General features: G+C 37.5%; 1 protein-coding gene across 4 annotated transcripts in view; it reads right to left on the bottom strand.

Moving 5' to 3' along the window:
• Nucleotides 1-15,558, bottom strand: part of GFPT1 (glutamine--fructose-6-phosphate transaminase 1) — a 51,596-nt gene that overhangs the window by 27,644 nt on the left and 8,394 nt on the right. For 3 of the 4 annotated variants that reach the window (XM_072937605.1, XM_072937606.1, XM_072937607.1), the window contains exons 2-7: nt 13,717-13,824; nt 11,627-11,734; nt 6,505-6,630; nt 3,420-3,478; nt 2,164-2,298; nt 699-760 (exon numbers count right to left, since the gene is read on the bottom strand). In XM_072937605.1, coding sequence (XP_072793706.1) covers nt 699-760; nt 2,164-2,298; nt 3,420-3,478; nt 6,505-6,630; nt 11,627-11,734; nt 13,717-13,824 — 598 coding nt within the window. Of the gene's footprint in view, nt 1-698; nt 761-2,163; nt 2,299-3,419; nt 3,479-6,504; nt 6,631-11,621; nt 11,735-13,716; nt 13,825-15,558 lie in introns of those variants that run through there. The other variant, XM_031676485.2, reaches the window with a different exon arrangement.

The raw sequence follows: 15,558 nt of genomic DNA, 5'->3' as shown, positions 1-15,558 counted from the left end.
CTGTGTAGAATATACAGTTCCAAAAAATATGGATAAAGTTAATGCTTTGGATTTGAAATTACAGAATATTCAATAACCAAATTCACAAAGTAACAATGGTTTCCCACTACAGACAAAAGGCCAATTATAAATGCCAAAATGTATTCGTTTTGTTAAGGAATTCTGTTAAGCGGAAGAATGGTAAAACAACAAACAAGAAGGAACATATGAAAATAAACAGTTGGCCTCCCATATGCATGGGCCCCATATCTGCAGATTCAACCAACTGTGGATTGAAAATATTTGGGGAAAAAAAAATCCAGAAAGCTCCAAAAGCAAAACTTGTATTTGCTGCATACTGGCAACTATTTACATAACATTTGCCCTGTATTTACAACTATCTACATAACACATTGTATTAGATATCGTAAGTAATCTAGAGATGACAAAGTGTTCAGGAGGATGTGTATAGGTTCTATGCAAATACTATACCATTTTATATAGGGGACCGGAGCATACACGGATTTTGGTATTCATGGGGGTTTGTGGAATCAATCCTTCATGGATACCAAGGGATGACTGTAAACTCAAACAAATATCTCTAAAAATGGGCAGAGCCTTTAAAATGAAGGGCCATTTATAGTGTACAGAGAATAAGCTTACAATTCAAAAGTTTCAAAACACATAAAATTATTAGTCATTATTAAATTTATATATACCTTGTGCCAACTGCTTGGCCAGGAAAATGAACACTTTTAAATACAAGGGCAAAAGCACCTTCCTACAGAGGGAAAAAAATGCATTAGCAATATATATACTATAATCAATTATCAAGTGTAAATGCCTAAAATATACTGACTTCAATATAGAAATTTTTTGTTCATATAACTGCTCTTTTGCACTAGTTTATAAATGAGTCTAAATTTTAGGTAGACGCTTACTTTTGGGTCTTGATGAATCCAAGACCCATTTTTTATATAAGCCAATTCTTGAAATAGGCTCAACAGATAAAAGCTCCAAAACATACTATTTGGACAGCCAGTTTTGTGCATGCTACCAGCATTTCTCAGTAGGTACCTCATCTCTCCCATACTATGCGTCAGAAACGGAAGGACATGATTAGAAATGATTCCAACCTCCATATCTAAAACCCATCCTCTGGCCTAGTAACTTTACACCACTGTTAACTTCCATTCTCTCTGACCTTGATATTGGAGAGAAAAGTATACACAATCACAATTATTAACATGCACATCATGCCACCCCCTCAACCCGAACTCCTCAAGGACAGGGCCTAAGGAAATCAAGAATGAATGAAGGAGAAACGCAAGGTAGGAGAGGGAAGGAATAGAACAAACTGGGTTATACAATGAGTAGAAACAGGAAAAGGCTTGGAAGGCACACTACTCTGCCTTGGGGAAAAGGAAGGAGCAGGCCTCTATCTTCTCCACCTTCCTGACTCCTCCTTTAGCTGCAGGCATCGTAAGATTTGGGGGGAGAGGGGAGGTGACGGTTGGACCCTCGCAGAGAGGTAAGGGGCTGTTAAATGGGAAAGTTAGAGTTATGAGCAGGGTCGGGGGGTGGAAGTCACTCTGTACTTGGGCCTTTGTGTATCTTTGATATCTTTAATCTTTAATTAGGGCAGCTGGGATGAGATCAAAAGAATATCACTTTTCTCCCGGGCTGGGAAATAATCTTCTGTAGAGGTACAGGGCCAAGGAACAGTCCCTATAAGGAAAACCAAATTGACTGTACTGGCTCAGAGACAGGCAGACATCATCCCAGAACAAAGAGTGTGCCTTTCGCTGAAGGTACCCTTTGCTAAGTTACTGAGACGAACACTAGAGTGAGCAAGAAGGGAGAAAGAGATAAATCCTCGACAATGTGTGCTATGTATATGTTAGTGTGTAGTGTGTATGAGTTTTTGTGTGTATATCCACAATTTTTGGACAAATTCTTGGATTTTGGATTATTTTTAATACCCATAACACAAAACTATTGTGAAAGCAGTAAAATCATTAAAACAATAGTCTCCCAAAATTACTCAAGTTGAATAGTTACATATATGGGAAATAAAAGCAAAAATTACTCAAGAAATTTGCATAGTTTCTTCTTATCAAAGTTATTAAGAGTTTACTGGGATTAATGTCGGCAATGATTATCTTTAGAAGTGTGGTTTAATACCAGTTGTTGGATGACCCTCTCCACCAAGGTAGTAAAGCTGGTGTCCTGACTCTCCCGATTGTCGTACATGTACTTCACAAGCTTGGCAATCGTCTCTGTGTCCGTTTCAGATTCAAAGTCATAGCCTTTGCTTTCCTGTAATTAGAAAGGAAAAAAATGTTTGACACATTTAAGGAAATATTCATAATATCCAAATCTTTTCTATGGAATTTTTTCCTCTAAAGTCTCATTAACTAATTTTTAATCATTTTTTGATCACCATACCCCAGTTACCCACTGTTTGAAATTAAGGTCACCATCTAATTATGGTGAATCCTAAACAGTGAGGTACTGGGGGTGAGTACAGCTCAGTGGTAGAGCATGTGCTTAGCATGCAAGAGGTCCTGGGTTCAATCCCTAGTACCTTCAACAAAAAAAAAAGATAAACCTAACTATCTCTCCCCCATCCCCCCAAAAAAGGCTTAATAAATAATAAATAAATATAGCAAGGTATTCTCTGTGACCAAATATATACATATAATTATATAAATCTATATATGCCATGTATGACTTAAATACATTTTAAAAAAATTAAAATATAATGAAATATTTACCATTCACAAAGTACTAACTCCATAATGAATATAATGATTCTTTTTTTAATGATATTTCATTGTCCAATACAATGGCTGTTAGCTTTACGTGGCTGTTTAAATTTAAAATGATTAAAGTGAAATAGAATTTCAAATTGAGTTCCTCACTCATCCTAGCTCAACAGCCACATGTGGACAGCAGCGACCCTACTGGGACAGCACACACAGAAGGCTTCTGTCGCTGAGGGAGGTTGAACTGGATAGGTGTGAGAAGGCACCCATGAAGGTCACCATCATTACCATTATTATACAGTACACAGCTATTTAGGGTACAAAGCCTTCATTTAATCTGTCTTGAGTTTCCTTACATACTCTAGAATCTTTTAAAAATGACAAACAAGGTCTCTCACAATTCAAAAGACACTTCCCTCAAATTCCAATGTTATTTGAGCTTTTGGGTCATTTATAATAAAGCCAAATAGTTATTTCCTTTTCATACAGGAAACAAAAATGTTCCACTGTCAACAAAGAAAACTCCAGTAAAGCACCAAACCCTTGGAGGTGACTTAGGGATTACCTGATCGTATCTAGACAGGATTTACTGCACATCCCAACAAACAGCCTCATTGCTCTAGTTAGAAGTGTTCTCAAAGACCAGTGATCTTTTCAGGTCACTTTACTTACCAAAAACTTTTTCAAGTCTTTGTAGTTGGTGATGATCCCATTGTGAATAACAATAAATTCTAAAAGAGATAAAAGTATTGATGACAAAAAATCATAGGTTTAATAAACATTATAAATAGCCATCACTGTTAATAGATTTTTCGCAAGTCAAAAAATTGCTACATGCTGTACATCTAGGCGTAATCAAGTATTATCTGCTTTTCATCATCAGACTATCCTCAGGTAGACCAGCAGCATAATTTATATGTAGAAGCACACAGTGCTAAGAGGTGGGAAGAGTGGGGAGATACAATAAACTGGAATTAGGGACATCAACTTCAGTCGTCGCTAAAGTACTAGCCCAGTGTTACCAAGTGCAAGAAATATGGTTATGGGCCCATTTCCTCACTTGTAATATGAGAGAGTTGAACTAAATAACTATTATTCCAGCTTCTTTGTCATTCATTGTTATGCGTAAGACATTCCTACCTTTAAAGAGAAAGGCTTTCAACCAAAAACAATTATCTAATCTACACTAAATGAGTTTAAAACTAAAGTTAAAGAACTTCATAAGAAAAACCAGCTTTTAAGTTCTATAGTTTATTTATCCAAGGTCCAGAAAATTCCTAGAATGTCAGATAAATGAATGTTAAAATAGTATTCCAAGATCAAATATATATGATAATGGAATAATTTTCATCTCTTTTGACAAATAACTTTCAAAAATACAAGCATGTACAATCAAGAGCCGACAATATTATTTGTAGCTACTGACATGAATGTAAAGACAAGACTACTAATGTGGATTTATTATTTGAAGTTCATGTATGGCGGTAGGGGTATAGCTTAGTTGGTAGAGCGCATGCTGAGCATGCACAATGTACTTGGTCCAATTCCCAGTATCTCCATTTAAAAAAGAAAAGAAATTAAAAAAGAAACAAAGTTCATTTAAGTCAGGAAGGAAATTACCACTAAATTCAATCTTACATGAAATTATCAAAATGTTTTTAACATATTAAAGATCTGACATTCTGGTCTGACATTAAATGAGCTTGAACGGAATGCACTACAAACCAAATGATAAAATAAACATTTCACTAGATTTCTAAGAAAGAAAAGGTACCACGAAAGACACCACAAATAGGTCTAAAAAATATTTCTATGTTAAAATACAGAGGATCATAAATGGCTAATGTAAAGCCTTAAAACACAATCAAATTTTCTAAATATAATCTAGATAAAATTTTCCAGGAATCTTATTTTATAAAGACCTTGTCAATACTGAAAGTTTGAGTGGTTGTTAGCATGCTAATCCAGTTCAACAATTATGAAAAACCTAAACAGGTAGCTTCTGAATTACAAAATCTTACCGTAAAGGGACCTACACACACACATATATGCATGTACACACACATAAACATATGTGTTTGCTTATTTTTTTTAAAATGGTAGAACAGACTCTACAAATGTTGTTTAACAGCTATACAAAAGAAGAGGTGGAATAAGGAAGAGGAAACAAGCTAGAAGCTAGGACTTATTTTCATTTGCCTTTTTTATAGGAGTAACCTCAGAACTATGCAAACATTTTAAATAAAATTGTTTTTTAAAGAAAATCAATCCCTAAAGCTCAAAATATATTAACATAACACTGTCTCCAGCTATTAGCACAGCCACATAAAGAAGAATTATCCCAAGTGACTCTAAAACACAGTAATTTGATTACATATTCTTAAGAGATGTACCCTCAGGACAGAAAAAATTAACAAAAAACAGTAAACTTACTGTTGCGGTAGTGTTGGTATTATGGGTCTGTGCTATGCATATCATGCAATAGATCCAGTAAGTACGTTGCTGGTGTGAAGAACTAAGTTAAGTGTGATTGACGGGAAATACACAGATCAATGAGGTTAACAGTAAAGCCGTGCAGCCCCAGATATGAACTAGAAGTGTTAGTGTAAAATCATGCTGTTTTCTCTTGAAATGTGTACGTGCACACATGCACACACCCACACAGGCTCTGCCCACTGAAAAGGCCCGCGCAATAAGCACTTCCAGGACCTGGTTTATGGTCTTTCAGTATCATTTCCACTAAAAGGAACTACTTAGGGCTACTCAGAGAAATGGCTGGCTCCAGGTCTAGGGCAGGCTCGATGAACCTGGAACATCCTGCACTGCCAGAAAATAACAGACTACTGAGCCTACTGGGGTCACAGCAGAAGGACTCAGGAGCCAACCTCAGGAAGCTCCCAGTGACTAAAGATGCGAAAATTCGTGCATCAATATAGATACCTCAGCGTTTTGAAACATATGAAAGATTGTAAATCCATGAATTGATAGTAATTAAAAGGAGCTCATTGTTCATCTTAGAGCATTAGAACCATTTCATTTGGAAAATGATAAATAAAGGGGGGAAAAAATTCAAACATTTATTCTGTCTTTCCTGTACAATCTGTACATCAGGGTAATCAAGCAGTTGATATGGAAAAGTTCTCTCTATAGAAGTATTTGAGATAATAAATGAAGAAGGAATGATAGTATTAGACTGTCGCCATTGTATAACCCCTAAAGAAATCATTATTCTTGGCTATGATCATCAGTGACCTCTAACAATACAAAAAGAAAAATGTCCAAACATTATGCATGTAACTAAATATCATACCCATTTATAAAAAATGGAAGGAACAGAGAATCATGTTAAATGATGCCACAGGATACATGCCATTAGCAAGATCTAGACTGTAGGAAACTCTACAGGACAAACAACAGAGTAAACTGCAAGGAAAAAGGAGAGAAAGGGAGAAGTCTCTTAGGAGACATAGATACATCCTTCTACTAAGCCCTTACCTTTTAGAGATACGTACTTACATATTTACAAATTAAATGCTACTTCCAAAATAATCTGGGTCGGGGTATAAACAAACATAACTGATCACGTACTGATGTATGTTAAAGCTGAGGGCGATGGACACGTCAGATTCTGCATACTCTCTACTTCGGAATAGGCTTGAAATTTTCCAGATTAAAATAATGAAAACTCAGAGCTTTCATTCTTCTCCCATTATTGGCCCCCTACAAACATTGCAAGGCACATACAATCTGTTCATACCATTATTTTTATCAGAACGCTGAGGATGGCTGTTGACAGGATTGGGCTCACCATGCGTTGCCCAACGGGTATGAGCTATTCCAAGGTGCACATCAAATTCTATATCCAAATCCATATCTTGTTGCTCTGAAGAAGAGAAAATGAAAAATTCCAATATTAAATCATGCTGTGGAGATAATGCTATAAGCTGTATTTAAATATAATTATTACAGTGCTGCTCACCTAGAATATACAATGATTGAAACTGAAGATCAGGCATATTCAAAATAGTAGTTAAAAGACTTAGAGGAGTTAATGCAGCTGAAATATTTAGGGCAAATGGTTCCAGTAACAACCAAAAAAAGGTATACAAAGAGATAAAGCAAATGTGACAAAATGCTAACATCTGGTAAAACCAGATGGAGTATATGGGTGATTAATGTACTACTCTTTCAACTTTTCTGGAGGCTTGAAAATCTTTAAACTTATGGACAAAAAGAGTTAGTGTGATTTTTAAAAATCTACATTTAATTCTTTCCTTTAAAAAAATAAGTATCACTTTAATTAGATATGTAAGAATAAATTTATTTTCAGTGCCATAACACCTTACGACCGCAATTTCTTTGGTCCCCAGTGAATGTAAACATATTTCACAATACAAACTGCAATTATGGAGAGCTTCCAAAATCAAAGAACAGTCCTTGAGAACAAAGCAACACCATGAAATCATGAAGATATAGGCAGATTCTCCTTTGTCTTGAAAAGCAGATATTCTAATTCCTTTTCCTTATAAGTTCTCTCTTCTTGCTTCTTCAGGGGGTGGGGGGGAAGTTCTAGTATTTACTAGTAATGCCCCCTTCTAACTTTCCAATATAAAATTCATTTGGCTAAGAAACCAGATAACAAAGTTTATCAGAATTAGGACTAAATTAAGAACAAACTGCTCAGAAGTCTGAATGGGAAAGTCCATGCATTTTATTAGTACACAGTCTTGGTGGGATTTATACTGGCCAATCAGAGGTCTTTTTAAAATATAAATCTGATCAGGAAACAATGCTTAAAATCCTTGAACTGACTTCCAGTTGCTTAAAATGTGGTTTGCATCCCTAGCTACCCAAATGAATCATCCTAAACCAGGTCACGAGGATTTATAAAAAGATTCTAAAATTCTAACATACAACCAGAGAACCATTTTCTCACAAGGCCTTTTCATGTTTTATGAGGCCCTTCACCATCTGGCCCACCTATCTTTCCATCCTCATCTCCCAACCCTCTCCAATTACTCCTCGAAGCTCTCAACACATAGCTACCAACAAATAACAACTAACAAAGCTACAAAGAGAACAACAGCTAACATTTACTGAGCGCTTACTTCGTGCTAGTTACTAAAGACTTGTCACCACTCTAACCCTGTCGCTGGGGCCTAAGCCTCCATCAGCTCTAAACTGGCCTAGCTCAACTGAATCCTAACTGGCCTCCCCGCGCCCAGTCTTCCTTCTTCGTAATCTAATCTTTGCACATCAACCAAAGTGATTCTTTCAAAACAGAAGTTAGATCCTGTCACTCCCCTATGCAAATTTCCTAACAGCTTCCCACAACACACACAGTAAAATCCACCATTCTTGAGACCTACACAACCAAGCCCCCAGCCACCACTCTAGCCTCATCTCCTGCCACTCTCCCCCCACTCACTAAGCTCCAGCCCCACTGACTTTCAGCTGCAAGCAGGCCCAGCCCACACAGGATCTATGCACTTGGTGTTCCCTTTGCCTAGAAGTCCCTCCTTCACAGTCCATGACCTCTGCTCAAATGTCACCTCTGCCGTACTTTTTCTTCACAGCACTAATCCCCACCTGACACTGTGTATTTGTTTGCTGTCTGGCCCACTCACCAGACAGTAAACCCCATCTGGGCAGGGAGTTTGCTTTATCTTGTTCTCTGTCCTCAGGGCCTAGAACAATGGCTGAAACATAAGGGGCACTCAATAAATACTCATTTTGTTACTGACTAGTTAGGTACAATTGTCTCCATTTTATAGATAAACAAACTGAGGCTCAGAGGGGTCACAGAACCTGCCCTAGGCCATAGCTAACAGGAAGCAGAGACAGGATCTGAACTCAAGGCTGGTTGACTCTAAAGCACTCCAGAAGCACAATGGTATACTCTGCTGTACTATTACAACATTTATGACACGTCAGCCTGGCTTCTACCAGAATTCAAGTTCTACAGTAGCCTGTCTTACGATCTTTGAATCCTACACATTAAGCTATGTAGGGCAGATACTCAATCTTTTGATGGCTCACTCAATCAATGGATAAAACCTTCAATATATTCTTTCCTGGCTTAGCTGTGTTCTGAATAACAAAGGCGATCTGATAAATGACCTTCAGAAAAGTAAGGATTACTGTTTTTCACTATTTAACAGCTCGATGCAAGCAATGAAAACATATGACTAGTTTTCTGGGCTAATTATAATTAAAAGCAGTATGTCCCCCCACATGCTGGCAAGCAACACGGGAGAAAGTAACAAGAGTCTCTAAATTGAATCCATTCTAAATTCATGGTAATTACCATAACTATATCCCTGTTGCCAAAGGAACACTATCTAATGTCTAATAAGAAAAAAAAATCATTGTTATTACAATAAGCATATTTCCTACAAGAAATGTTTCATGTTTTATAAATTAATCACGACTCCAATCCTGACTCTCCCCATTCACTGTTACTCCATTCTAAAGCTCCTCGTTGAACATTAAGCACAGATAACTCCACACTGTTTTCTCTTTCCTCCACTCACTCCAAGCTGCCAAGCAACACTGAAGAAAAGTCACAGAATTCTGTAAATTGAGTCCATTTCAGATTCATGGTAATCAAGAAACCTATTTCACTGTTGTCACTGAAAGAACATGTACCCATGTTCCTTATTCATTAAGAGCATAGCTCTCATCTCCTCGGCTCAAGACATCTTCTAAACTCTCCTTAAGCCTCAATCCCACCTATATAGGCCCTCAGTCTCCACCTTACTCAGGCTTCCTCCTCACCTCCTAACTGTTTTAATTAGTTTTTCTCTCACATTAATTCCTATAAAGGCTCACTCCCTACCTGTGCCTTGACCTTACTGAGCGGCAGCGCCTCAGCAACTTCCTTTCTTGCACCTTCTATCTGCCCCCCACTCCCTTCACTCCCAAGGCTTCTTGCCCTCTGTGTACCTTTTCTCAGATGTCATCCTTCTTTTTTTTTTTTAATAGTTCAAGTATATTTAAATTTACTGGTTATAATGAAATGCTGAAATGCCTACACCCTGAGATAATAAATGTTAACATATAACCATTTGTATTTTATACCTTTAAGACATAAAATGTAAAAAAAAAATCTTTAATTGTTGTCGCTCCCTAGAGCAGCAGCCCTCTTTTGTCCTTCCTCTGCCCCCCAAATTTCACTGCCTTTACTGCTGACACCATCTAATGACAGTACCTGCTCCTCTGAGTTTCAATTTCCTCATCTGCAAAATGAGGATGGTAATTTTACCTTCTTCATGGGTTATGAGGACTATAGAGAGGGCACTTAGTACCGTGTCTCCCATTTTGACACTGCCAGACTGCTCTTCAAGTGATTCATCAGTTACAAATTCACCAGGAATGTCTGTCTGCAAGTACCCGTTTCCCCCCTGCTTCCTGACGACATTCCCGTAGGAGGAGGTATGTTTCAGTATGCTGCCATGCAAAGATGATTCGGGTCACAATCTGCTTTCCCTCCTTCCACACCCATCTACCAACAATGTAGATTAAAAGGACTATATCCTATTCCATCAAACTTGCTTTCCCTACTCTTACCTTTACTCAAGCTATTCTACTCAGAAGGTCCCCCCTTCTCACCTTCACTGCCCAAATATAACCAGCAGCCATTCCTTCCATATCCCAAGTCTCCCCAGATTGTGGCAACCAGCTCTCCTGTGATCTTAGAGCAATGTTCGTTCTTTCCTGTAGAACCTACTATAATCAGCCTGGTAAACAGGATGCGACAGACACAGCAGACCGACTATTTATAACCGCAGTTTCTCAAGTGTAGTTATTTGGGTGTCTGCTTTATTCCAAGCTAATCTTACCCACAACACATGCAAAATAAGTACTGATTTAATTTGTTAAACAAGCACAGCTGACCCCTGAACAACACAAGGGCTTCGGGGCCCTGACCCACCACGCAGCAAAAAAATCCACATATAACTTAGAATTGGCCCTCCATACCCAAGGTTCTACCCTGTCAGACTCAACCAACCACGGACAGTGTAGTACTGTAGTGTATACTCTTGAAAAAAAAATCCACATAGATCTGCGCAGTTCAAACCCATGTTGTTCAAGTGTCAACTGTACCACAAAACTAAACGTTTGGCTTATGTGAAAGCAAAAAATGACTGAATCCATCATTCTCCTCTACGACCTGTACTCCTTCACAATGATTATGATGGCATCCATCTGACTACGTATATAAAAAATCGAGTTTCCTGGTGTTTATGGGGGATTTTTTAAAAATGTTTTTCCAATCAATCTACTTCAAAGTTTTTGTCTTGTTTTTCAAGTTTCCTGTGAAAAGATAAAATGGATAAGCATACTGTAATGAACTAAATACTGTAAAGTACAGACTCTTTAGTGGAACGTGTATCTCTGGCAACTACTTTATGCCAGGGAAGTAAGAAAATCATGAGGGGAACATATGCTACTTCCCTGACTGTATCAGACCTACTGAAAGGTGCAACATCCAGACCGACTAACACCCAAACTAGTTTTAGCCCAAAGTGAAGACGGCTACCAAGTGAAGATACGTGAATAAAGGCACCACTGATAATACCTTTTGTTTTGTGACAGGCCCTTCCTCAGGAATGATGGCTACTTCATTTTAGGATGCTGAGCTTGCTCAGAACACAACGTACATAATTCATTTCCTTTCCTAGTTACTATCAGTTTTCAAATCAAGGTACACTGAAACCAGTACAGACAGAATCAAAACTACTTTTCTTCCCTCCCTTCAACTTGAAGAATCACTAGTCTTAAAATGGGTCCCAAAATACGGGAGGAAGAGTAATTTGGTAGGGAAGGGAAAAGGAAGAAAAGAGGAGGGGGGACAAAAATCAAACTAAGTACATTACTGTGAACTTCTTCATCCAGTGCCTTAACTTTTCCTTTCTTCTTAATGAGCTGGATTTTGCAGGCATTTGCTTCCCAGTCTTTGTCATTACCTCCGTCAACTCCCACACCTAAATCATCAAGAGGCAGAAAAGCAAGATTTAGAAACTGGCTATTACTCAGATTATCATTGTTAAGGCAAAGCTTCTAAGTCAAAAAAATATTTTTTCATCTAATTAATTCATTTACTTAACAATTCAACGTTTACTGAAAACCTGTTATAAAGAACCATGACAGCTTCTAGTCTATTGAGCAGACAGACAAGCAAAAAATAATTACAATACAGTGTGGTTTTAGATGACAGTAAAAGAACTACAGGTTGCAAATGCAGAACAGTGGAGAAACACAGATGACAGGCCTCCACCTCAGAAGCAGGATAAAGAGAAAATGTCAGGGAACTCCTCTCTCCAGAGTCTACTAACGTCCCCAAGACATCTGAAAAAAGTTACCCCAAGGTAATGGAAAAGTGCTGAATAGTTTCAATTAGGGCAGTTATATGGCAAAAAAAGTTTAGAAACCTCTCTTTGGAAAGACTGGAGGAGAAAAACTGGAAATGACACCAGCTGTCTGAAGTTATAGCTACAGCAAAGCAAAAATGAAGAGGGCTTAAACAACACAAAGGTCATGAAGAGACAGGTGATGCTGAGAAGCAGAACTGCCTGCCTGTGGCGTGCGAAGGCAGGACACCTCCCAGGCTCAAAGGACTTGTTGAATGATTGCTGATAAAACGAACACAGAAAGAATACAGAGTGAAAGTCAGGTGGGAGCTGAAGTGTATTCAGCTCAATTATGAACATGCAAAGTTTATATCGTGGTTTATCCAGGGAGAAATTTCGAGGAGGCAGTTGGAAACACAGGTCTGCAGTTCAGGAAATACAACATCTGGATTGTAAGCTGCCAACATACACGAGGCTGATGAAGTCAGAGCTCACCCGCAAAGATACAAAAGAAGAAAAGCATGCCCAGGAAAGTATTTTGAAGAATATCAGTATAAGCAATAGGTGGAAGAAAAGGAGCCCCCAAACCAGACAGAAAAGAAATAATCGGCGTGGTAGGAAGATGTACTGTCAGAGAAGCTAAGGAGAGACTTTAAGAACAAAGGACTTGAGGAGCTGACTTTCCATTGCTGAGGAAAGCCATGGAAGACAAATGCCCATTACATCCAGCAATGTTGAGTGTACAGAAAAAGTTAACATAGCAAGCCCAAGGCCGCTATCCTTAGAAAGGCCTCCTTGCAAAGGTGACCTCTGGCTGGCACCTGTGAACCTAGACTTCAGGAGGGTTCCCACCACCCTAACTGATTTAGAATGGCTTACTGCACCTAAGCTGTTGGTGCAAACAAGGTGGCTTATGGTGAATATCTGCTTCCCTTCTAGGAGCCTAGGATTTTGGTACAAGTTAGGCAGAAGGCATCTATGGAACCAGCCCCCAATGACAATCTTGGGCACCGAGGTCTACTAATGACCTTTCCCGGTACACAACATTTCACACGGTACCCATCTCGCTAAGGGAATTGGGAACATCCTGTGTGACTCCACGGGGAGAGAATTCTGGAGTGTATGCCTCCTAGGGAATCACTGAAACTGGGGGTGGTTTTGGTGAGCCCTGATATAATTAAGGGAAGGAGCTAGAATAGAACATAAAGTTGACAAAAAGTTATTTTTATTTATTTAAGATAGAAGAATCTGAGGGAAGTTCATTATGCCAGGAGCATGGAATCCATGGAGAAAAAGAAATTAAAATTACAAGAAAGGAAAAAAAAAAACTTAGCGAGCAAGGCCTTCAAGAACTCTGGTCTATAATGAAAATGCCCCAGGAGACTTGTTTTCATAGTAACATTTTTACCAAAAGAAGATGCTCCTAAGAAGCAATACTCTATATAAATGGTAATACCATTGGAATTACATGAACAAACCCTTTAAACATAATAAAAGATCCTTCAGATTTTAGATTTACTGAAAACAACAAAAGAATCTAGTAAAACAAACAAACAACCTTCCTATTTAGATTCAAGAATCATACAACACCCATAATATTTTTTTAGAGGAAATACCAGCAGAATCGTATCCTCTGTACTCCAGTCTCTGAAGGCCTTTGATTAGGGTCTCCAAGATCTCTCGTCTTGTGCGAGGAACATGGTAGTTTAAGTACGCAAATATACCTGCAAGTAAACAAATACTTAATAGAAAACTCTGACTAGAGAATCAAAATGGCACAATTATGACAAAATCCTCATTTGCGTAATTGTCCAAGATGTGTAAAAATGTGAAGCTAGAGTCCATCTTTAAAAAGGAAAGAAATATTCACTTCAAATTGTCAAAGGCAGTGAAATTTTTTCAAAGGAGAATTTCTCATGAGTATAAAAGACTGAAGCAAATACATCAAAATAAATGCTTAGTTTTTTCAAAAAAATCTTGTAAGACTGGTCATACCTTCCATCACTGACATTCTGTCAACTAAAATCTAATTTTTCAAAATTAACCAATCACCAAAATTTGGGGTTCATGTCCTATACACTGAGCATTCTCTTTAAAGGAAAACATTTTCTTAACTAAGTATTTTAAACAGCATATGGGCCCTCCAAAGCTATACAGACGGAATAATTTTTCTTACTTCCAATGACCATGCTATCAATACATTCAGGAATAAATAACTTATAAATATCAATGATGTGAAGAATACTCACAATCTAAATAATTCAATCTTAGAGAAAAGTGGGATAAAAAAATATATAATCATCATAAGAGAAAATGGTTTCTTACTTGTCCACCAGATACTAGCAAAGGACAGATAACTATAATCCATGTTAACAACTCTTGAGAACTCATAGAAAAGGAGCAATCATTTGGAAAAGCAAAACTATAAATAAAGGAACTTGTACAATGCAAACTGATCCAAAAAAGCAAAGAGGCAGTAGAACACAGGAAAAGAAAGTTCACGTTTTAGGAACAGCAGCCATGGAAATTATCTGAAGTCTTTCTTCCATGATTGTGTTTTGGCCAGGGTATATATAGCTCAAACGTATAAAAACTGAAAATCAAAATACAAGGAAATGTAAATTAAAGTTGCTTATTTATGAAAGAACTTTCCTTTTTCTCAACTATCTTACACTATAATGCCATTGATTCTTAAGGGGATTAATTCTGCTGGGGAGAACTCCAGAATGACCAGTTTTCATTTCTATTTGAAAAGGTATCTTTATTTCTATAAAGAGCTTAGTCTTATCAAAACATTTCAGCATACAAAAATATTACATTGTTAATATTCGACATATACCAATATGTACCAATATACTATGGTATGATGGTACAAAAAGCCATAACGTGTATGCTGATTACCATGATGAGTATGGTGCAATTTTTTCAGATAAACTACCACACCCTTAAATACAAAGAAAATCACATTTTAAAACTAAAATCCAAAACAACCTGAAACAACCGTTTGAACTTTCCCAAAAAAAGACAGTACAAGGCCAAAGACTTATAGAAATCCTGTATTTCATTCATACTTAAAAAAATTATGACTGCAAAGATTTGTAAAGTTACCATGTGTTGTACAGGCATGTCACTTTCACAGCACCACAACACTGCATGAGGTCTGGGGTTTTTGTTGTTACTGCTGTTCCTTAATAAAACAGCTGTAATATGAACAACCTAAACCAATAACCCACTTGTAAATCAAACTTTTATGTATTCTACACTTTCCCCCATCATGGGTCACTGACCTTTGATAACAACGAAATGCACACAGAAACTATCAGTCCCAAACAAGTATTTTTATCAGCTCATGAACAGACAATACATAAAATATAAGTATTTTCCCAAAATAAAACTTTGGTATAAATGTGCTAAAGAATTCTGACTCTCAGCTAGTCTGCTCTCCAACACTGCAAAAT

Source organism: Vicugna pacos, chromosome 15 (genome assembly GCF_048564905.1).
Source record: "Vicugna pacos chromosome 15, VicPac4, whole genome shotgun sequence".
Taxonomy (NCBI): Eukaryota; Metazoa; Chordata; class Mammalia; order Artiodactyla; family Camelidae; genus Vicugna; species Vicugna pacos.
The sequence above is the reverse complement of the archived record's forward strand: the minus strand, read 5'-3'. Positions and strand labels throughout refer to the sequence as shown.